Consider the following 23,568-nt stretch of genomic DNA (forward strand, 5'->3'; position numbering starts at 1 on the left):
ACACCCTTTCTGCCACTAAAAAAAGAATTGGACGGTCATTATAACACATTTCTATATAAAGACAAATATCATCAACTCTTATCTTTTCTCTCTTTGGTCAAAAATTTCTTTTAGCTAGTGTCCAAATTGAAAAAATCTACAAGTAGTAGCAAGTATACATTGATACATTATACAATACGTTATTATTATTATTATTATTATTATTATTATTATTATTATTATTATTATTATTATTATTATTATTATTATTATTATTATTATTATTATTATTATTATTATTATTATTATTATTTGTGATATTGTTATTGCATGCAATAAATTTTTTTTTAAAAAAAAATACCTACTGTTGTAAAATTTAATAAAGAAATAAGTAAAAACATAAGATGAACAAGAACACCAAGTTGGAGTACGTTGTTCTAATGATTACAAATTTGAGTTTGCAACTTGAAAAGGACCAACAATGAACTATAGAATGTCCTTTCGATAATCTTTACTTTGTTGATTGTCCCCTTTTTTGCTTTCATCGATCTTTTACGCGTTTAATCTTGAAAAAATATGTTCTTGGATAACCTTTTTAGGCTTTTTACCATATTGTAAAATTTATAGCTTAGATTAGCCACTATATATCTATATCAATTATTGGTACATTAGTTTTTTTTGTATTTTTGGATGTTCTTATATTGGTAGAGACTTTCTTACTTTTTTTGGTCAGCGGGTACCAACCCATTTATGGACAGGCTGTTTGCAATGTCTATAAATTAAATAGTTGCCATGCACCCTATATATATATATTTTATACAATAATAACATTGATGTGTATATCTATACTATATAAATAAAATAAGCTATATTATGTAATCTCAAACTCGATAAAGTTAGAGGTATAATTAAATCTAGAGCTAATGATATATGACCGTCATTTGAACAGACAGAGGTAACATTTATAACGTGTGATTTACTGTAAATGATACTTGTATAGTTGTATATGTGTCTACAAAAGACATTTAAGTTCGACATATATACTGTGTTACGTGACGTGTAATACAATTTACTTGTCTTTTGTAAATGTATCTTATTAATAACTTGTCCCTTGTCATTAGATGAATGACTAGTCGAATGAGGCTAAAAGCAAAACCTTAATTGTTATGCATATATGAGTATATCCTATTCATGATGTACGATATTGGTTTAAGACTATATTATATATATATATATATATATATATATATATATATATATATATATATATATATATATATATATATATATATATATATATATATATATATATATATGTGTGTGTGCGCGCGCGCGCGCGCGCGCATGCATTAGATTATTTTTCTTAAAAAGTGATTTAAAGAACAATGTCATTACTACATTAGATAGTGTATGTATATATGTAACACATGCTGAAGCTAGATAGTTGTTATAACACCGTATATTATGCTGTGTATAAAATATATAAGTGATCAAGAGGATAATGTTGTAATTCTTGTAAATCTCACTCTATAGAGTGAAAATCGTTATCTTGTCACCTTTATATTAGTAGCTTAGAGACAAACTTCTATTCTTAACACTAAACTTGAAAAAAGAAAGCAAAGAGTGAATAAAAGTAAACACTTTAACTAAGGAGTAATTGATGTTGAAAGTGAACTCTCCCTTGTCTCAAATGATCAATTAGGGTACAGTGCATTAAAAACATGATTGTGTGGTTTATGACCATCACATATCACATGTGGTCCTGATTAATAATAAAAAGTTCTCATATCGCAGATTCTCTAGCTCAATAGTAAATGAAAATTCCACCCCACAACTGTGTAACCCTATAATATCAACAAGTGTCTTGTAACGTATGATTGCGTGTCTAAAACAGACAACGACTAGTGTGATAAACCTAGAGCATGCACCTAATAATGTTTTATGGAGCTCAGATCAACCAAAAGCAAAACAAAAGTATAATTAAAACATAAAAATGGACGGAGTATAATGTTCCAAGAACTTTAACTAGGTTCGAGGAAAATGCTAAGTTCATTCAGATACTTTGCTTCCAAAAATGAAGGATCTTCTCATGCTCCAACAAAACTGAATGACAGCTAGCTGTTACCAAGATTTCATATTTTTGGTAAAAAAAGTGCGACCACCTCCTTTGTATCTGCAGCCACTGTAATCTGCATGCCAACAACACCAAATGCGTTTCAATTCCCTTTTTTTACTTGCTTATATGCATGCTGACTCTTGTCTGCGTCTTCCTCGATTGCTTAATTATTGTTTTTTTTAGGCAAAAAGATGGATTAGTTTTAATTTAATCCCTTTTTGGTACGTAATTAGCAAGTACTATAGCTAGCTAGCTAGCTGGTTGATAAGAGTTAGTTGTATAAACTTGTTTGACTGGCTGGTAGTACAAAAGTTATATATGATAAAATTAACCGGTAATTTTAGTTATTTTGTTATTTGAACATGTGAAACGACAAATTAGTATTGTACTCAAGAATAGGATAATGATTTAGGATGGTAAGGATGAAACTTTTAGCAAGATTAGAATAAAAATGTCATTTGGCTATAATTTCACAACCAGCTTACCTAAAAATCCCATTTTCCCTACTTAGAAATTTGAGTTTGAATGTAATTGATTTATTTGATCATCTCTTTACTTAACAACTAAAATAATTGAAATATATTTTTCAAAAAAAAAAAAAAAAAAAAAAAAATAATAAAAATAATTTGAATTGTAGATTCACCCTCTAAATTAGTCAAACTTTGTTTAGCAGGCCAAACAAGACCTTGCTCTAATTACTAATAGTGTAAGGTCTTGTTTGGCATAATGACGTAAAAGAAAAGTATGACAATATGATCACCAGTTACATTTATATCCTTCAATTCTACTACTTTATGTGCTTGATTACCTATATTACATTGAGATTGGAGTGGGTGTTTGAACATCCAACGTTATCTAACCCACCCAATATCGAGCATTACTAATGTTCATGAAACGTCAACCTAGTTTATCTAAATCATGGACACTTAATATTAAGCATTTACTAACATTGTATCAGAGCTCCTAAATCTCTTGTGAATTATTGTCCTCTACATTAGGCCAATATGATTTATTGTGATAATTTCAGTGTCATTTATTTGTACATCCATTAATTTTTATTCAACACTAATGCACATAACATATAGAGATGAAAATTCATTTTGCTTGTGAACATTTTCCTATTCGGTATCACACAATTAGAACTATCGCGCATTGTAACCCTTATAGATAGATACTTTATATGATTGATTAATGGAATACTCTCCGAGAAATTTTACACCCTCACACCTATTACCAAAATCAATCCCTTTCTCCATAAGATTTTTATCATACTAGGTCAGAGAGCTATTCTAATAGGAGTATGTTGAAATGGATACCTTGAGCTTAATTCTGTTTCTGAAAAAGTGAAAAGATTTAAGAGTCGTACCTTGATAATTTTGTGTATCTCTGTTGCTCACATGATTCCAATAAAAACATTAAACGTGGCTACTCGTATTAATGTTGTAATCAACGACTAAAACAGCGACATTTTGTTCAGGCAATTCAGCCTCGACTTTTGCATATTACATTCCATGTGATTAAGCCAGTATATATGTTTCATAAATTTATGGGATTTTTTTAGTACATTGTACAACATAAGACATCACATTATACATGAGTAAATGTTATGATTCTTAAGTACTTGCATAATATTGTATGTTGCAAATTTGCCTTTTTCTATATTGTGAGCATTTTGGACGAGCCATCTGTTGGAATTAGACTAACTCGAATTATTCAAACTTGTACTATGCTCGATATTAGATATATAGCTAGACTTTGACGTTAATGCACCGGTGGATTAATTAATGAGTCGTATGACTATGACTAATCTATTGTCAATTAGTTTTGTATATAATTTAATAATGTTTGATACATCTCAATGAAGCTAACTGGAACCGAAAATAAATTAGATGATTCGTCCCAAGAATAAAACTACATAAAATCAATATCAAGTCTAAACTAAATGACTTGTTTTTCACCTACATAACAACAAATAGTACTTTAGATTATTCTCGCTCTTTGCTTAAACTTAATTACGTTTAGTTTTGCTAAACAAACATACAGTAATTAAGGAATGAAGTTTGTAAGACACGGAGTACTTCGTAAATAAATTATTTTCCGTAATCAAGTAAAACACACATTTATATGTTGTCTAAGCCTTACAAGGTTACACCGTACCATTAGCATTTTATGGTCCTTGTGATTGTTTCGATGTTTGATTAAGTTAATTTAATTATGCCAATAATGTAATTAGAATAATAAATATCTTATTTCTCCTGATACAGCTAGTTTACCACTGTCAAAAAAGTCAATGTACTCCATTCTCTCCCAATTGTTATTTGTTAATACTCAATTAGAAAATTTTATCAACACTTTAACAAAGATGCATGATATGCATGCAACTTTTCCTTTTATCGGTTTTTAAGGGGTTGTTTGTTTGATGGAAATTGAAGGTGTGGTGGTATTATTGGGTGATTTTAACCTAACTCTACTATTTCGCATGTTTATTTTCATTCAAGGAATGTGAAAGAACCTTCTAATTCATCCTACTCCCACTAAGCTAGCTTCTCACCATTGTATTACATAAGGTTATTTCGAATTAAAGACGGAGTTAGGATCGATGGGGTAAGGAAAAGTCTAAAATGCCATTAACGAGAAAGGATGAGGAAGAGAAACATCGTGTTAATGAGGGCATTTATGTAAATTGTTATTTAATCCCGACATACACCTTCTAAATTTATCAATTACCCGTCTCAATCCTACAAGTCCCAAAACCAACACCCGTTCCTACATTCTATGGCCCTTAATGATATATATCGAAGATTTTTATACTTGTTACTTTTATAATATTTTTGTCGATGTTGAATATTATTATAGTACTATTCTATCGTAAGCCAATACGTGATACAAGCTAGTATTATATGTCAAACCTAAGCTAAGCTATATATATATTTTTTATGATGCATGGTTTATGTGAATAAAGTGACACTATTGATAATCATAACAATTATATAGTAAAGTTGGCAAAGATTAGAAAAGCTAGGGAAAACAATAGTAGCTACATAAAAATCTCCTGATGATGAAAAAAAGATTGTCAACGGAGATAGAGAAAAGAGGAGGACGTAGAATGTTATTGAGAGTTCCACTAATAAAGAAAATGATCATGGCATTTTTAGAATTGGTCTTGCACGATTGGCTATCTTGTAGAATGAACTTTTACTTTACAGCAATGATCCTAGTAGACAATAGATAAGCAAACCTCTAAAATAAAGTGTCTTCAATTCCCAAGTTTCGTCTATTCCAACTAGATGTCTTATAGGTTACACAATTATTTCTATTGGCATAATTTTATGGGATATATATCCTTGTACTTTTGCAACGTATATATGATGATAAAGCCTTTTTATATATATCTCCTGAAAAAAGTTATGTACCTAAAATGCTTAAGTTTTAAAAACATTACTTACTTGTGAAAATTTCGCAAAGTACGTGATAGAGATTTATCAAACCTACTAATTAACCCATTTGTTTTGTTGTTATCAATAAAAACTATGTAGTACAACATCATTTGATCCGAGTTAGGCTTTGTAATTGAATGGTCATGGGAATGAGAGAGTTTTCTTTTAACCTAGAGTTTGGTTTGTGGGAGTTCAATCCATGCAATAAGGTACATTACCAATACAAAACACGAGTAATGTATGTTAAAAGAGCTAAACTAGTCCAATTCTATCATTAAAAAAGCAATGGGCTGTTCTTCATTTACCCTAGGATGGTTAAATAGATTGAGACATATAGGGGATTTTTTTTCTCAAAATTTATGTTATTTGGATAATGGTTTTTAGAACTTTGTTGAGGATGATTTCTACTTTGGCTCTAAGACTTCTAGAGAGTTGACAATAAACATTGATGTTGTAAGTTCAAACTACAATATTACCACACAAATTAAATGTTTTAAATTGGTTCTAAAGTTTATCATTGTATCTTAACTTTCTCGACGATTGATAAAATTTTACAAGATTGTATTCTTTTACCTAATTTATAGACGATACCTTAAAGAGCATAATTACATTAATATTGTGTTACTCTTATGTAGTACAATAGTATTTACTCGATTCCAAGTAGAGTGTAATCCCCCTCACATCGAAGCATCAAATAATATAAAATTTGGTCGTTATCTACACTATAAAACCATCCAATAATTTTGTAGAACAAACTAAAGTTGCCAAATGAATAGATTGGCAATCATAGAAAAGGTTAAAAACTAGATACTTTAATTTGTCATCTGACATCAAACTTTCAACCAGAATAGTTACAATGCAAAGATATCATTATTTTGATGCTTGATTATTTATAAATACAAGTGATCCAAGTATATATTATTGTTTAAAGTTTGATGGTGCTTATTGTCTTTTTAAAGGAAGAAATTCACAAAGCATGTATAAGAATACTTTAGCTTCATAAGTTGGACCTTTTATGGATATCAATACTTGTCCAACACATTGTGGACACGTAGTTATATAAATAGAAATCATAGATTATTTCTATATATTAAAAGTATATACTACGTATAATAAAGACAACCACACATAATATTGACTACTTGTTCCGAGACATGATATAAGGCTTGTATAATAGCATTTTCAATTCCTAGTCTTCATCAATCTTATAATTTATATATTTTGGTTCACCTTGTACAGATTTATATGCTCTCCACTACAAACCTTGTATTCTAATTTCTATGGCTCCTAGGAACCTAAGGAAAAAAAGATTGTATACTATTTTTTTTCTTCCAATTAATTAAACTAAAGGCGAAATTATGCTAGATAATATACTTAATCACTACTTGTATGGAGTATAAGAGATGACCAATATAGAATCTCGCATATGTTCAAAGTCTTCAAACCCTTATTTTATTTTATTTTATTTTATCGTTAGCTCAAATCCATTGCTATGTTTGTAAATGGCAATTGCTCGGTTAACTATTAATTGTTAAAATTAGTTGCATTGATATATTTGCCAAACACTGACTTATTCATTCTCTTTATCGATTATAGGTCATAATTCGTAATTTTATTTTTTTCTTAAAAAAAAAATTACGAATTATGACCTATAGTCTTAACTAACAAGACGTCTTAAAATATTGTAATTCATATATACGACTCCTTTATAATTCGAGTATAAGTAAATGTTGTCTCCTAATCTAACACTCCGTTAGACTACTGAGTACATTCAAGTACAACAAAAAAATGCTCTAACTAGTTACTACCAAGAGTAGTCACGTTTGAGATCAAGGCATAATGTTTGTAAGATAAATAAAAATAAAGTGAACTTAAACAAGAACCCGAAAATTGTAAGGGGTGTTACCATTAAAAAAAGGACCATACAAATCATATAGGAGGCAAAGAATGCTTGACCTCACGGTTAGCGATAAGCCACCGGTAACCCTTTAGGCTTTAGCTTTGTAGAAAGCGGCCCAGCTTATTTATCAAGCAAAACAGTTTGCAACTGTTTTTGTTGGAATATCATGGGAATTCTTATTTATCTCATTTTTCAAATCTAGTACCTTATTATGGAAATCTATGACATTGGCATAAGCATATTTGCCCGACTTAAACAACAGCGTGTTGAATATTTTTGGAGTCAAAATTTATTAGAATAGAGAATATTCTAGCTTTTATAAGTTTATTAAATCATTTAAATGTAGAATATATCATAAAAAATAAAAATAAAAAAAATAAAAATAAAAATAAAAATAAAGTCACGTTTTTGGGCTTTTTGGCCCATTACCATTTACAAAAATAGATGCCTTTAGTATACATAGTATCTAAAATCTAATCGCCCCAATAGGCCAGTATCATTCATATAAATAATGTATAGTTAATTAAGAAAATGAATATTTCTTTAAAAACAAAACAAAAAAAAAAAATTAGAAGATGAATGAATATGCTTCAATTTAGCATCGAATACGGAATACGTCCACTTAATTTTGAACTCAGGCGACTTTTGAACTCTTTTTCTCCTTGAAATGAAGAACATGTTCTTTGGAGCAATTTCTTCGATCCTTTGTGTCTGTTGTTTCATGATACTCTCTTGTTATAGGACAATTCAACTAATATGTTATTGACATTACCCCTCGTTTTTCTTTCGCCCACTGAATTCTATTCTATTCCTAGTACAACTATAAATCTATAATGTTACATGGGTTTGTATGTGTATCTCGCAAGCCCTACTCGTGTCATACATGCGCCAACACATAGATTATATGCCATGCGAATTATACACGTGGCATACACCATAGCATTTATTTCAAATGTTACTAGTTGCATTTAAATAATATGTAACATCATTAGTTGCATATTAACGAATACTTCACTACATATAAATAATGTATAATAGCATCATTGTTTACGAGTGATTAATCTTACATTTTATTCACCATTGTTTGCTGCGAATACTTCACCACATAAAAATATTATCTAATATCACTAGTTGCACATTAAAGAGATCCCCAAATAGAAGTGACTAGCACCAAAACAAAACTTTACCAAAGTCCACAAATGAAGAAGCCAGGAGATTCGATCCACATTGTACTTGAAAATGAGCTAACATTAATGGTTGATGAAATCAAATAGTTAGCATATATTAAATTGAAAATTAGTCAAAAAGTTAAGTAAATCAAAAGATGGCACTAAACTAAAAGATATTAAAAGACCTTGGAAGTTACTAAGAAATTGTATATAAAACTCAATAAATGATACGTTAGCTGAAAAGAGGAGAAACAACCATTGAAAAGCTAGTTTAAACTAAGACACCGTTTTTTTTTCCAGACTATATTTTTCGTAAAATGAATTACAATGGAAAACATTTTTCAAGGGAACACATAATTGTAAGAAAAAAGATGGATGGGAGGAGAAATTTTCGGAGTAGAGAGGAAAATATAACATTTTTTTTTTTCTTTCGACAGGATATTGTTTTCTACTTTTCGGAGAACTACTCTTCATTACACCATTTAAAAGGAATACAATACAAATGAAAAAAATCATGTTCGTAAATAACGTTTTCCTTCAAAACAAATAAAGCCTAACTATCCAACCCTCAGTCTCATAAACGTTTTTTTTTTTTACTTTGTAAGACCCTGCAGTTAGGCATTGATGGGACTGAGACTGAGGGTTGGATAGGGGGAGAACAACTGGATACTCGCGACGCGACAGTTAATCTTGAGACACAGGCCTTTCAAGAGTAATCCTAAACAATACCACAGCAAACGATTATCTGCCAATTGAATAAATTAAGACATCCTTTTTTCTATAAAGGTCTTGCATATGGAGATTAGTCGGATACATTACAACACCAACAAATGATGCAGAATCAGTTGCTTTACTATTTGCTAAACTCTGCCTATTGAACTATTCCTATGTATATGTTTTCTATATTGTCGGTCTCATTCTAACAGGGGGCACTATAAAAGAACACTGATGTATAACTATAAGTATAAATTCCTGTCAGCTTGCAGTTTCATGGATGGTTATTTCGCTAGACATAGAGTTTATTTCAGATGCTATGACAGCCCTTGAGGTGGCACGAGTTTTAAGTATCATTTCTTCATACTCATCCTCGGGTTTTGACAAAGCAACGATTGCACCTCCAGCACCAATCGAAGCTTCACCCTCATGGATAACAACTGTCCTTATCACAATGTTTAAGTCGAATGTCCCATTAACTGAGAAATAACCAATAGAACCAGAATAAATACCTCTAGAACAGCTCTCAAGAGAATCAAGAATCTCCATGGATCTCAACTTCGGAGCACCTGTCATGGATCCACCAGGAAACGCAGATCTGACACAATTGATAGGACTTGCATCTTCATGTTTCTTCCCTCTAATTGTACTCACCATTGTATGAACAGTAGCATAAGTCTCCACATCCATGAGATGGGGCACATGAACAGAACCAGGATCACAAACCTGTCCAAGGTCGTTTCTGAGCAGATCAACTATCATCAAATTTTCAGCCTGATCCTTCTCACTGTCATAGGTTAGAAAAAGAGTTATAAACAGAGGAATACGAAGAACAGTATAGACTTTTTGGCTCAAGATCAGGGTCTTTTCTAAATTGTTCCTTTTTAATTTAGGTCAACAGAGTTGTTAAAGCACAGGAATATATTGTTTTTGAAGGAATGCAAAGATATACAAGCGTATGGAAGCACTACATACTCACAAATACAGTAAAAAGGGAAACCAATTTTAAATTTCATATAATCAGAGTAATGGTTCAAATATACCTGTACTGAAGCTGCAATTTAAGCTGTTCATCACTTTCTGGCGTTGAACCTCGAGCGACGGTACCTTTAATTGGCTTCGCTTCCAGGATACCATCTCTATCCAATTGCAGAAATCTTTCTGGAGAAGAACAGCAGATGCATAATTTCTCTTTTGGGAAGTTCAGCCATGCAGAATACGGTGCAGGATTCTGTTCTCTGAGTCTGAGGTATAGATTTAGAGGATCTACCTCTTCAACATTTTTCCTCAGCTGAGTTGTGAGACACAACTCATAACTTTCGCCATCTTTGATGTACCTAAGGCACTTCTCAACATCTTGTATGTACTGATCTCTCGATTTTTCGGAGGTGAAGCCAGCTTTAAGCGGAGAGAACATCGGAGGCCACGTTTGTTGCTCCTTGTTAATATCTGCAACACTAAATTCCAAGCTAAGAAGCTTCAGCTGTATATCATCTAGCCATGACGATTCAGTTGAACTTTTGTCCCATAATGACACAGCATAAACATCACCATTGTGATGATCTATTGCCAAAAAGTTATCTACAAAGAAAAGGCAGGCATCTGGAGCAGAAGATTTGTGTGAATTAGATGCAGAACCACACTCAACTTTAAGATTATACCTGCAAATTGGTAACAGTTTGGGATACTTGAATAACAGATATAGAGGCAAAATGTGATTAGAATGTCGTAACGTTCATTTTTCAAGACTAATCTAACATACCCAATGTAACCAACATATCCACCGCAAAAGTCAAAAGGCAGCCCTTGATAATCTTCATCATCACAATGAATTGATAAGAGATCCTGTAGTTTGGAAACCAAACCCATATATCATATACAGCTGATACAGAAGATTAAATACTGCTACGAAATGGAAATATTAATTGTGTATTCAAAATTCAATCAAAATAAACATTGCAGAAGAGGCAGTCCCATTACAATCTACAAGGACTTAAAAGTTACAATTATGTACTCCATATACAAGTTCAAATATAGAGTGAACCTTATATGACACAGTGACATACCAATGTCAACTGACTCCGGAGCCAATATCTAATACATTAATGAGTTACGCACTTCTTTGATGTAATTGCAAACATTGGAAAATATAAGCTACAGTAAGCTTCTAATTTCTAAAGCAAAGTAGCTCAACAGCTAAACACCCAGAGAATAATAAGTAGAACATATTCCAGCATAAATTCAGGAGGAAAAAAAACCACACACAGGACAAATACTGTTTTTTATTAAGATCTTTTCATTTCCATCAAATCTCAGAGAATGAAGTCATTGGTATCACAGTTTTCATCTCAAAATCTTTATTATATGCACACAGGCATATTATCCTCATTTTTTCATTTAGTATATATTATCTTATAAAAGTTTTCCACCTAAATCAAGTATGTAATATACCCACAGAAGTTCTGTATATATTATCTTCAACTTCCTATTCTCCAACTGTTGATAGACTCCTATTTTCTTTAACTTTTTCATTTTCCTCCATAAAATTATAATTTGCTGATCAGAAACTAACACCAACTGCTGCCTGCTGGCACTCCTAGAGAAAGCAAAAACATGTATGTACCAACAGTTCATGAATTACATTACGTAACTACTGGAAATATACTAACAAATATACTGATCTAGATAGTCCAAATTACAAATAACAACTCACCTATACTGATCCATAATTTAGATATATATACTGCATATTAATCACCATTATAACTAGAAAAATTAAATAAAATCACAATGGGAATTCTCCTTTATGTTGCTTTTACGTGTTTTAAAGAGAAAAAAGTTCATGACAATAGCACAATAAGTAATAAATAGTCTACTTGCTCCCAGCTGAATATATACAAACGTTTCTTTCTCTTCTTTAAATGTTTTGTGGGGGGAGTGGGTAAGGTGGTGAGGCAGGTGTTGGTAGTGGAATTTTCTACCAAAGGAGTCACTTTCCCCAGGAATCACTACTAGTCTAAAATATATCATGATTCTACCATGCGCATTTAGTATATATCACTCTATCTCCACTAATCCAGCAACTAGTAATTGGAAGCAGTTGTGCCTATTTTCCATATCTAAATATCCAAACGGAAATCTTGTGTAGTTAGATAAAGACTGTTCAATAAGCTAGACTAGCACACATACCTTCTCCAAGAAATCAAGAAAACCATTTTCCAAATACATGTTTGTAACATTGCCATGAGCATTTGCAATTGAGAGATGACCTCCATTTCTGAACATACAATTACCACAAAAGAATACCTTAGATTCTCCAAGAAAGTAAGAGGAAAAAGAAATGAAGAAACAATAAGCTTTAATCTGATAATGGACAATTTAAAACTTTTAATGCATCAGCTGCGATCTCAGAAGAGGAAAGGCAAGTAGAAATATAATTTCATGTCACTGAACAAAATTGCAAAGAGTACTCAAACAGTATTTCATAGACCACGTTTATCAAATAGCAAAGCCAAGACTCATTTCAGCACAAAGCTACAAATGGTGGCAAGTAGAAGATTTGGTACAAATAACATAATCATGAAAAGATACATAAGAAACATAGATTAGACCTTTCATCTGACAATTTGAAAGTAAGTTGCTTCCATAGAGATCCACCTTTTGTCCCCATAAAAGAAAAGCGAGCTCTTCCCTGACATAGATGCAACAAAATGTTTAAAAACAAAAACAAAAACCCAGCACCATACACTACAACGATGAACAGAAATTCAACAGTAAGCGAAGTCATGTAAATAAAGAGATGTGAACTGGGGAGGGAGGATAAAACATTATCAGAGAGCAAGTATAAAAAAAATTTAAGCGCCGGTAAAATGTTTGGGGTGCAAGAAAGATTTACAAAGAACAACAATATGGTTCACTAATAATGTGTTAAAACCTAGGAAGCTTAAACAGTACACCCAAAACAGAAACCGAATAGGCCTAAACAAAAAACCGTCAGACCATCAGTTTCAGGGGTGTTGTCTCCGAACCCCCAATGGGGGCCACAATCTAACAATGTGGATAAAAAAAATGGAAAGCAAAAAGGGGATCTTCACTAAAAATATTTCCTTTGAAAAATTATCTATAATACATATTTATTTTCATGGAGACTTTGATAGTGTGATATTTCAGAATGTGCACTGACAAATTGCTCATTGTCATTTGAGTATATTCCTTGTTTCTTGAACATTTTATCTGCAAACACCATCATGTAGCATTCTGATTTTGGGTTGCTAAATGACAAAAAATGATGAAATCAATCTTGTTAGTGTTAGTCCTATATTTTCAATTAATAATTTTTAAATGAACTAATGGATGTTTTCATGAGATTAGGATTGGATCCAAATTTTAAATCAAAATTCATTATTATATGGAGCAGGGAACCATAATTTAGAAATCTAGTAGGCCATCCATTGCTGAAACATTGTATTGATTTAATTTTCTGCAACTTGACAAGCTTTATATAATGGGAGGAATTATTTTGCATTAACAAAGAGTAAGACCTAAAGCAAATCCAATTAATTTATCAGCATATGCATCATACTAGCACACACAAACTGACATGGATGCTTAAAAAGACAGAACAAAAAAGTTGTTTACTTTAAACTACAATGAAATATTATTAAAATTTATAATTCTTTTTCAACAAACTCCTCTGTTAACCTAATGATAAAACATATTTCTTCTCAAGTACTGCATATAATATCAACAAAGTGATCAAGTATAGGATCAGATAATCCAACATACCTTTTCTATTGATGAACTGTCAAGCCAAAAGGTTTCTTCAGCGTTGCAATTTCCAAATAGTTTGGAATATATATTTTTCGAACCACCAACTTTGTTAGCAAGAGAATCAAGTTTATACCACCTCAATTTCAGGTGTTGAACTCTCAAACTCTTTCTCGAAAAACTTAAAAGATTGCTGATACTAGGATGGCTAATGTGATTCTCCTTATTGATAAATGGTCTCCTTGCCAATAACTTGAGGGGCTGAACTGTCTGAGGTTTCTGCATGCATGCTAAATAAACTTTACTGCTCAGGTTACAAAGAGTATAAAATAAATTTTGCATAATCAGAAGTTTGCAATGGCTAAATGTGTGCAAGAATTCAACACTCAAGTGTCATTGTAGCTGATGAAATTTAAACAACCAAGCAATTACAGCACTATAGTATCTCATTAGACACTAAGATGGAATGGAAGTTTTAAAAGTTCCAAGGGAGCTACATATAATATCAGGAAAGCCACTATACCATTTAACTTTCTATTAGAAGATGATTGCCCCAATCCTTGCCAATAATCCACAGTTAAGTCTCTGAAATTCATAAACATCTGCCTCCCATAATTGGTTGCAACACTCTCAGGATGAAACTGGAAGTATATATAAGCTCTCATCAGGCAAAAAGTCATTATCAAGTTATAAAAATGAAAGGCATATTAGCATATTAAGCACCTGCAAGCCATAATGAGGTCTGCTGATATGCCTAATACCCATGAGAACTTTTTCACTATCTACACAGTCTCCATGAATAAAGGGTAAAGAACTTTCATTTCCAAGATAAGCAGGTGAATACTTTATGCTCATTTGCTGGATTCCCTTGTTAGTATAGGAATCAGGAATCAAGTAAGAAGTATCAAGGAAAGAAAGTGTGTTACTTGAACAGGTCCATGCTGTGGGAACAAGTTCTCTAGGTAATGTGTCCTCATCTATAACAAGAGAATGATAACGAACAACCTGCAGCACCACATCAAAGAGATCAATGATGAGCAACATCTTAGGTGGAAACACATCTTGGATAAGCTATAGCAGCCAAGTCAAGTGTAATTTTTCTGCTACGTTCCATCACTGACACTATTCTAGTTTCAAACCATTTTACATGGTTGTCCAAGTCAAACATATGTATGAAATAATAGAGGGAGATTTTTATTTTATTTTATTTATTTTTTTTTTTTAAACTAAACATCAAATAAATGAGAACACAGTCTTCATGTAAGATATACTAGATTACTATGCAAGTTAACAAAATCCAAAATTCATTAATAACTTAAGATGATGCAGTAGCATCCATGAAACCTATGGAATACATTGATATGACTCGATTGGTGGTCATGGTGGCTTTTTTGGCTCCAAATGACTAATTGGATGAGTAATCTATTTTGTGACGTGGATTAAATGAATAATGATGATCCTTGTGTCTTGAAATTACAGTTGATGGTTGGACATGGAAACAAAGAAATAAGGGTGAAAAATGAAAGGCTATAACTTGTTCAAAAATGGATTTACTGAACTTCAGCAATATTTTTGGATATGAAAGTAGAGTCTAAGAGCGTTACGTCAGTAGCTCATAAGCCCAATTTGAGCAAGAACGAATAGGTTACAAGCATTTGAAGTTAGGTTGTTCAGGCTAAGTTTGCCCAAAGCCCCAAACCTACTTTGGAGTTCGTTCAAACTTTTTGTCAGATCTATGAGAAGTTGAGCTTCAGGAAGGTTTGCTCAAACCTCTACATGGTTCAACAGAAAATTTAGACAGGTTCTCCTGAACCTACCTACGGTTCACCCGAACAATTAAGCGGTCACATGTTACTTTTAAGTCTTTGTATTTTGCACTTTTGGACATTTTTATGTTAATTTTAAGCTTAAGATAGTAGGTTTTATAGACACCATATGGGAAATATATAAGGAGAAGAGAAACTTATGCCTCTTTTTAACTTTGGATGAGAATGTTCTCTCTCCTCTATAATCTTGGTGATTTTTACAAATCTAGTGATTTATATTCAATTTAGCCAAAGTTTTATGAGAGGCCAAGATTGAGACCCTTGATTACATCAATCTTGGTGGTTAGTTTATCGTATTAATACCCTTGTTGCTTTTCTTTTATTTTCCCACACAATTTCACAAATTCAAGCAAGTTTGGAGCATTGAGTTTGAAGAATTAATTGCGAGTTTATTGTTTGCTTATTATTTCACATCATAAGTGGAAAAAACATACATACAAGTTTTTTAAATGGCCCTACAATTCTCATTCCCTAAATGTTATTATATGATAAGAAACTTTCTTAGGTAGGTTGAACCAAAATCGAACCCTGGAACAAGTTCTCAAATCCAATTTGAAATCCACAAAAATTTTAAAACCAATCGTCTCAAATTTTTAATAATACAAGTGTATGTGGGGGAGGTTAGATCCCAGTGACCAAATCTTACATCTGGACTATAGTTTGTTTCATAGCCTGACAAGACAGGATAATAATTTGCTCAGAATAACAAACTACACACAGAAAAAAAAAAAAATAAATAAATAAAAAATAAAAACAAAGAAAGAGTTATTGTTAATACTCTTCATCTGGCTACAACTTAATTCCGCAAACTTGGTAGCAATCTCTTTATGTAAATATTTAAGATCAGATTCAGAACTTGACTTAGGAAGGCACTGAAAAGAGAGAAATCTTGACCAGATTGGCAATCCAAGAAGGATGCTATGTGTGTGCATGCTTGACCCCCCCCCCCCCCCAAACACACCTGTGCATGCGCACACTCACACCCACACAACAAATACATTTATAAGCTTTGCCATTAATTCATATAAACCATTAAATCTCCCCATATCTTTGTCCAACTTCATGACAAGCACAAATTTAGCTGTCAATTTCATCGCTAAGAAAAATTGGGGAAATTTCACAACGAAAATTTGTCAGTAGATTCAGAACAATGTAAACATTTCCCTTCCAATCAACTAACCTTGAAACCAGAATTTCTCCCAGAAGGGATGTTGTCAAATTGTCTACTACCATCATGTTCAATCTCACTGCAAAGGGTAGAATCAATGGAAGAAAAAATACATATAAGAAAACATTTCATAACAAGACTTCGAGTTCATTTTTTATGCTTAAAAATAATCTTTACTAAATTACCACAAGCAGATGATATAGCAAGTACCTCAAGCGTCCATGAATAGGTTGAGCTGCATGTACAATCTGAGCACCGTGAACGTATCCTAAGGCCTGCCAGAGCACAATGCAATTAAAAACAGAGAGCTTGACACTTGGGATGAGAAATATACTAGCCATATGCATATTAATGGTTTAAAGCCATCTGCTCTTAATGTAGAGTGCTAAGATCAAACTCAGCCTTTCTATGGGCTAGGACTTATAACTTATAAGGAATAGATCCACTATCTAAAGCATCCAAACTATCAGAACATGGTCTTCCTGGATAAGCCTCTTCAAAGGGTGGCTTCCTTGATTCGGCCTATTTTAGAAAACTACTTCAAGTAAACTAACGAACCAAAAATCCCCTTTTTCACTTAAATAATTTCCTAAACCTTCTTTAGGTCCTCTTTAAATCCACCAAAATTTTGGTTCAATGATTAAATTTCATGCATAACAATCATAACTTGTCCTCTGTAGGTATAGAGATGCCTTAAATTTTCATGTATACCTAGAAACAAAAGAGTGTATGACAGGTAGTTCTCAGAATTTTACATATACTAGTGGTTAACAACATTCAAGTAATAATGCAGTTATGTCAGCTGTGAAGTTCCAACGGCCAGAGATGTCAGAGATAAGCTGATGCATAGCAGACGCCATAACTTCACCTGTGTCATGGTATCTTGGTGTGTACACCAATAAAGAACATAAAGGAAACACGAGGACTCTTGGAAGGGGAATGGAGATTAGTGTTTAGACTTTATGGTTGGTAATATTTTACAGCAATTTCATGAGTTTTCCTCATTCCAGCCATCGTTTCTAATCCAGTAATCATATCATGATATATGTTATCTATTCCTTTTAACCAACAAACCCCATTGGAGCCACTAGAAAATACAGGACTTATCTCAAATAAGAAAGGGCTCACACAAAAAGATATAAGCAAACAACGGACACACACCATCAAACAGCCTAAGGGGTGAAATTAAAACCTAAAAGAGGAAAGCCAAAAAAAATTCCCTGAAATATACTCTTTCTTCCATATGCTTTCCTAAATTTACTACTACCTCTATTTTCAAAAGTTCTTCACTGTTACTATTTGCACACAAATTAAGGCAATTGGAGAGAGAGTGTTGATGGTGTGAGGGAGTGAGAAAAGGTGGATATAGTGGGAGAGAGAATTTAAAAAGGTAGGTGGGTCAATGGGTGTAAGAAAAAGGTGGTAAAAGTAAGAGTGATGGGTGAGAAGGTGTAAACATTATAAGGGGCATAGGTATAAAGTGGGATTTACTAAAAATAAGATACAGCAAAAATGTAAAAAACTTTCAGGAAATAACAAAAATGGAAAGCATAAAGAACTTTCAAGGACGGAGGTAGTAGTTGTGACAAACTGAAGCAAACATAGGGCACCATGCACCATCGGATTGCTCTTAAAGATAATTTTTAACAGCATAGCAAGAAACTCAGGAACTTCCTGAATTTATTTCTTCCAAATGCTTTCTTGATCCTACTAGTGGCCAGTTCTCCCTCCATACTTTCCTTTTATCCAGTCAATGCTTACCAGCAACAACCACAAAAGACCGACAACTTTACCCAAAAGCTTGGCACACGTTACTAACGGTGTGTTTGGATTTAAGGAAATGGAGGGAAAGGAAGGGAAGGGAAGAGAAATGGAGAGATGGAGTATCTTTCATTTTGATAGCAAATGAGGAAGGGAGGGAATTGGAGGGGAGAAAAATGGAATGATTAAATTGTAGGAAATTGATCCCTCCAACAATGGAGAGATTTGGAAGGAAAACTCACCATTCTTCCCTCCCCTTCCTTTCCCTCCCCTCCTCTTCTCCTCCCTCCCCTTCTTTTCCATCCCCTTTCTTTATCCAAACAAACTGTAAATCCTATATATTTGTGTTCTCTTGCACTGTCTTGCCAAGTGTGGAAATGCCAATAGGAGTACAGGACAAATTAACAGTGTGTTTGTATAGATCAGAAGGGAGGAAAAGGAGGGGAGGGGAGGGAAGAATGAAGAGTTTTTATTCCAAATCTCTCCCTTGTTGGAGAGATCAATTTGTCGCAATTTGATCCCTCCATTTCTTTCCCCTCCAATTCTATCCCTTCCTCATTTGTTATCCAAATGAGAGATTATCTATCCCTTAATTTCTCTTCCCTTCCTTTCCCTCCATTTCCTTCAATCCAAACAAACTGTAAAGGACCATCTCTGTTTCTCCCTCCCTCCCTTTCAATGTTATCTCCTTTTCTCTGATCTCTTCAAATCCAGCACATTTGCTGGCCTTCATTGTATCAACCTGTTGCATGAGCTAAGCTCTACTGCAATAATTCTCCCAAATAAGGGCTCAACAGAAGGGTAGACAGAGAGAGAGAGGAATGAATTATATTATGTTCGCTGAATGCCCTTACAAATTTATAATTCAACTCAACTTCAATCCCCAAGCAACTTAACAGAAAAAATAAGGAAACATAACAGAAACAGTTACAAGGTAGTTATAACTGCTTTTCCTTTCTAAACAGAATTTATAAGAGTTGATTATAAATCAACTTCCAGCTTATACGCTTATCCCATCCCCAAACTAGATTCAAGGTAAAAAAAAAAAAAATCCTGATGTTATTGCTTAATCCTTAGTGTCTGCTAGAACTAAGATCTTATACACATCTGATCTGCTCCTCGTTATACAAATATCAAATTTCACAACACTACACACTCAATCCAATCCGGAAAAATGTTTTTCTTACATATTAGTGTATGCAATCAATGTTTTTACAAATCAAGAGATGCAATTAGACCAGATCAAACCTAAGTCAGTCTGCAGCTTATCAATTATAACATCTTGTTTTTTTACCTTCAATTTAAGGTGCTGACCAAAGAGTTTATATGTTGCATTGAGACAAATTACAAATAGTAAGCGGCAAAATGTGCAATTCTTTTGTTAATTAATACACTAAACTCTACCTGATGTCCAAGGCAAACACCCAAAATAGGTATATCACTACATTCAAGCAGCAGTCGAAGGCATAACCCTGAAAATGGAAATGCAAATCACATTCAGATACTGAAAATGTATTTTTGTTTACCAGTGCCAAACTGGCAGCTATTTAAGATTGCAGCATTAATCAATTTTGGGCAGACATATCATTACTAAATTGTATAAATCGGCTCAATAATCTTGGAAACAAGCACAGTTCAAACACATGAAGAACTAAAAAATTAAAGTGACTTTCATCACCTCTATTGAAAGCATGTTGAGCAAAATAGTCTCACAACTCTCACCTATATCAGCAGCACACATGGGAGAACCAGGGCCAGGTGATATGACGATATTATCAAAGGCTCTTTCCTCGTATAAGTAATAGTAAGCTTCTTCCCATGTCCATTCATCATTGCGCACAACAACAGGAGGAACTGATATAACAATTAACACATAGTGAAAGCTGTCAGCACAGTCATCTCCACGTGGAGAATATTAAATCATAGTTGATCTCTAAGCCTCTAAGATCTAAAGTAAATCTAAGGATGCAGATGAATAAAGGGAGAAAAACATTTGCTAACATTAACAACAACCCAATAAATGCATGATCAATACTCAAAAGAATATTAATTCATCAGATCAACCAAAGAGCGAACAAGTGGCAGACAGTGATAAAACTATCTTCAATGTATACATTAACAAAAGTTACTAAGCATTTAAAGCAATCAAGGAATTCTAGCATTATCTTTAAAGATGAAGTCAATAGTATCTCATGTGAAGTATTACATTGTCAAACAGCTTAAACATAAAACCACACATTCTAAGAACTCGAAGATTTACCCACTGCAAAGCCCCAAAGCCACCATAAATGAGCTCCTCCATCCCACGAGAATAAAATTTGGAAGTTGTAAATCCAAGGGGAAATTCATGTTCCCACACAGTAATAGATGTCCTGAAATACATCTTTCCTACAAAGTATACACTACATTCATGACAAAGCACATGATTTTAATATATCGACCTAGAAGAGAATCAACAAGATAATTTACCATGAAAATATTTAAATCTTCGTCAACATGTTAGAGACAACACAAGCTCAAAGATCAATATACCTACAATAATCAAATGCAATGTAAGTCATAGAGAAAAGGGCAATGATGATTCCATACCCTTATTGATGACAGACAGCTCTTGATAAATGTTGTACGTGTAGCTATCATAATTATCAATCAACAAAGTCCTAACACACTCCAAATTCCGATTCGCATTCATCTCTCCCCACTTCTTCTTAGTCTTGGACACCTCCTGCAATTTTTCAGCAGCCAAATGGCTCGACGAGGCTACAACAGCTCTCTGAGCATCATAACTACAATTATGAAACTCGTCCTTTTTAACCGGCAACACAGATGCCTTATGCAAAGGAACTTTTGTTCTGTTGGAACGAAAACCCTCTGGATGAGAATTTTTCGCCTCCAAAGATGACGAACACCACAAACTAAAGCTCATTTCTCCTTTTTACCAAATAAGCTGATCAATTCACCAAAAACCAATCAATGACTTATTTTTTACTAAGTTTTATCACAGCATTAATCATCATTTATTTAATTCAAAATCAACCAATACATACTTATCAACTAACAACATCAAAATTAATTGGAAGCACATCAGCCAGCAGCACAATGAGTTATTTTTTAAAATAATCAGAGTTTGCCAATCATCAATAGGACAATACACCAAGTTATAAATTAGATTTCTTTCTCTGATAATTGAAATTGACTAAGAAATTATACGTAGAAATAAAGAAAAGCTAATTCTCCAAATAAACAATACTTAATCTTAAATAAATATCAAACACACCTAAAAAAAACTAATTCCGCTATAACAAATTAATGAAGTAACTTTGTACTAAGTACAACAATCAATTACCTAATCATTCAATGACTTATTTTGACTAAATTTATTTACAACTGATCATTTCTTTAATTAAATATCAACAAACAACATCTAATGTTTTAATTTAATGGGAAGCACATCAGCGATCAGCAAATTGATTTTTTTAAGAAAAATAGAACTTGTATTCGATTTAAGTTCGACTTTGCGATTTCAAATCGACTGTTAGTATTAACACCAAATTGTTAATTTGAATTAATCAACTTTACTGAGAACTTAATATGTAGAAATTCAGACAAATTGGAAAATAAATTATAAAACAAGCAAACAAACAAATTTTATTCAAAAATCAATAACACAATTTTTTACCAAGATTTTTTACTACTACCTAACATTAATAATCTTTTTAATCAAAAAACAACCAATACATACGTAATCAACATAAAACATCTGAATTAATGTCAGCACATTAAAAAAAAAAATAATAAAAATTAAAAATCGAGCTTCAAGTTCGTTAATTCAAATTCAATCAATGAAACTAAAATGTTAATCAGATTTCACAACAAACAAATCAAAATTCACAGAGAATTTCATACGTAATTCAGACAAACCGACGAAAAAAAAAATCAATCATTGAAATAAAAATTAAACAAAACTGCAAAAATCAATCACGCAACAACAAATCAAAAACATTGAACTGAGTAAAAAAAAGATGAGTAAGAAATGTACCGGAAAGAGAGTTAGGCGAAAGCAAAAGAACGGCGAGATATAGAGGAGGAGAGAGAAAGTAGAATGTTAAAGGTTGTGAAGGAGAAAGACGGCGGCGGCGGAGGCGGCGGAGATGGCGGTGGAGGAGGAGGAAGAAAGAGAGACGAAGAGCAAAAGCTAAAAACGTCTCTCTTTGTTTTTTAAATTGTAATTGTGTGAGTGATCTTTGGTGTGTGTGTGCGGCAACTCTACTAAGTAGTAAAAACTCTTACCACACCAACACCATCCATGCAAAGCTAGTGGCCCGTGGCAGCCGTTACACTCTTTTTTTGTTTTTTTTTTTGAAGACCAAAAATTTTATTTTAATGTCTCCTATCACACTTTCTCCGTTTTTTATTGTTGCTTTATCCGGATTTTTACGCTATTTAGGTACTCTTTTTAATTTTAAATGTTATTAGTCTTACTTCTTACTAACCACCGATACAAATCAAAACTAATTGACAATAGTTGGTATAGTGGTGATTTGGACTACACTAGATTAGGAGGACTCGATGTTTGATCTCCCGCAACAACAATTAGGAGAGGAGTGGAACCTAACCACTCAGAACTGATTCTCGAATTCAAATTAGCCTTAAGGGTAGGGTAATTGGGTGAAACACCAGAAAATCCAATACAAATCAAATACAAGTAAAATATAACATGAATATTTTATA

The 23,568-nt window shown here is 32.8% G+C and overlaps 1 protein-coding gene across 2 annotated transcripts; it reads right to left on the bottom strand.

Annotated features, from left to right (window-relative positions):
• Positions 1-9,227: 9,227 nt before the first annotated feature.
• On the bottom strand, positions 9,228-23,013 carry LOC145592640 (aminodeoxychorismate synthase, chloroplastic-like). Of its 2 annotated transcripts, none has more exons than XM_081649150.1 (14): positions 22,877-23,013; positions 21,427-21,784; positions 20,560-20,691; positions 20,242-20,309; positions 17,287-17,351; positions 17,089-17,155; positions 14,806-15,087; positions 14,606-14,723; positions 14,101-14,372; positions 12,927-13,006; positions 12,505-12,592; positions 11,078-11,160; positions 10,359-10,976; positions 9,228-10,102 (listed from the first exon to the last, which is right to left on the bottom strand). In XM_081649150.1, exons 2-14 carry the CDS (start codon positions 21,761-21,763, stop codon positions 9,577-9,579), a joined length of 2,736 nt encoding a protein of 911 aa, XP_081505276.1. In that variant the 5' UTR covers positions 21,764-21,784; positions 22,877-23,013; the 3' UTR covers positions 9,228-9,576. The 2 variants fall into 2 exon arrangements, with proteins under 2 accessions (XP_081505276.1, XP_081505283.1); XM_081649157.1 differs by lacking the exon at positions 22,877-23,013 and adding an exon at positions 21,098-21,225 and having other exon boundaries at positions 9,229-10,102; positions 21,427-21,564.
• Between the last annotated feature and the right edge of the window lie 555 nt (positions 23,014-23,568).

The sequence above is a fragment of the Chenopodium album genome, chromosome 2 (assembly GCF_948465745.1).
Source record: "Chenopodium album chromosome 2, dcCheAlbu1.1, whole genome shotgun sequence".
NCBI lineage: Eukaryota > Viridiplantae > Streptophyta > Magnoliopsida > Caryophyllales > Amaranthaceae > Chenopodium > Chenopodium album.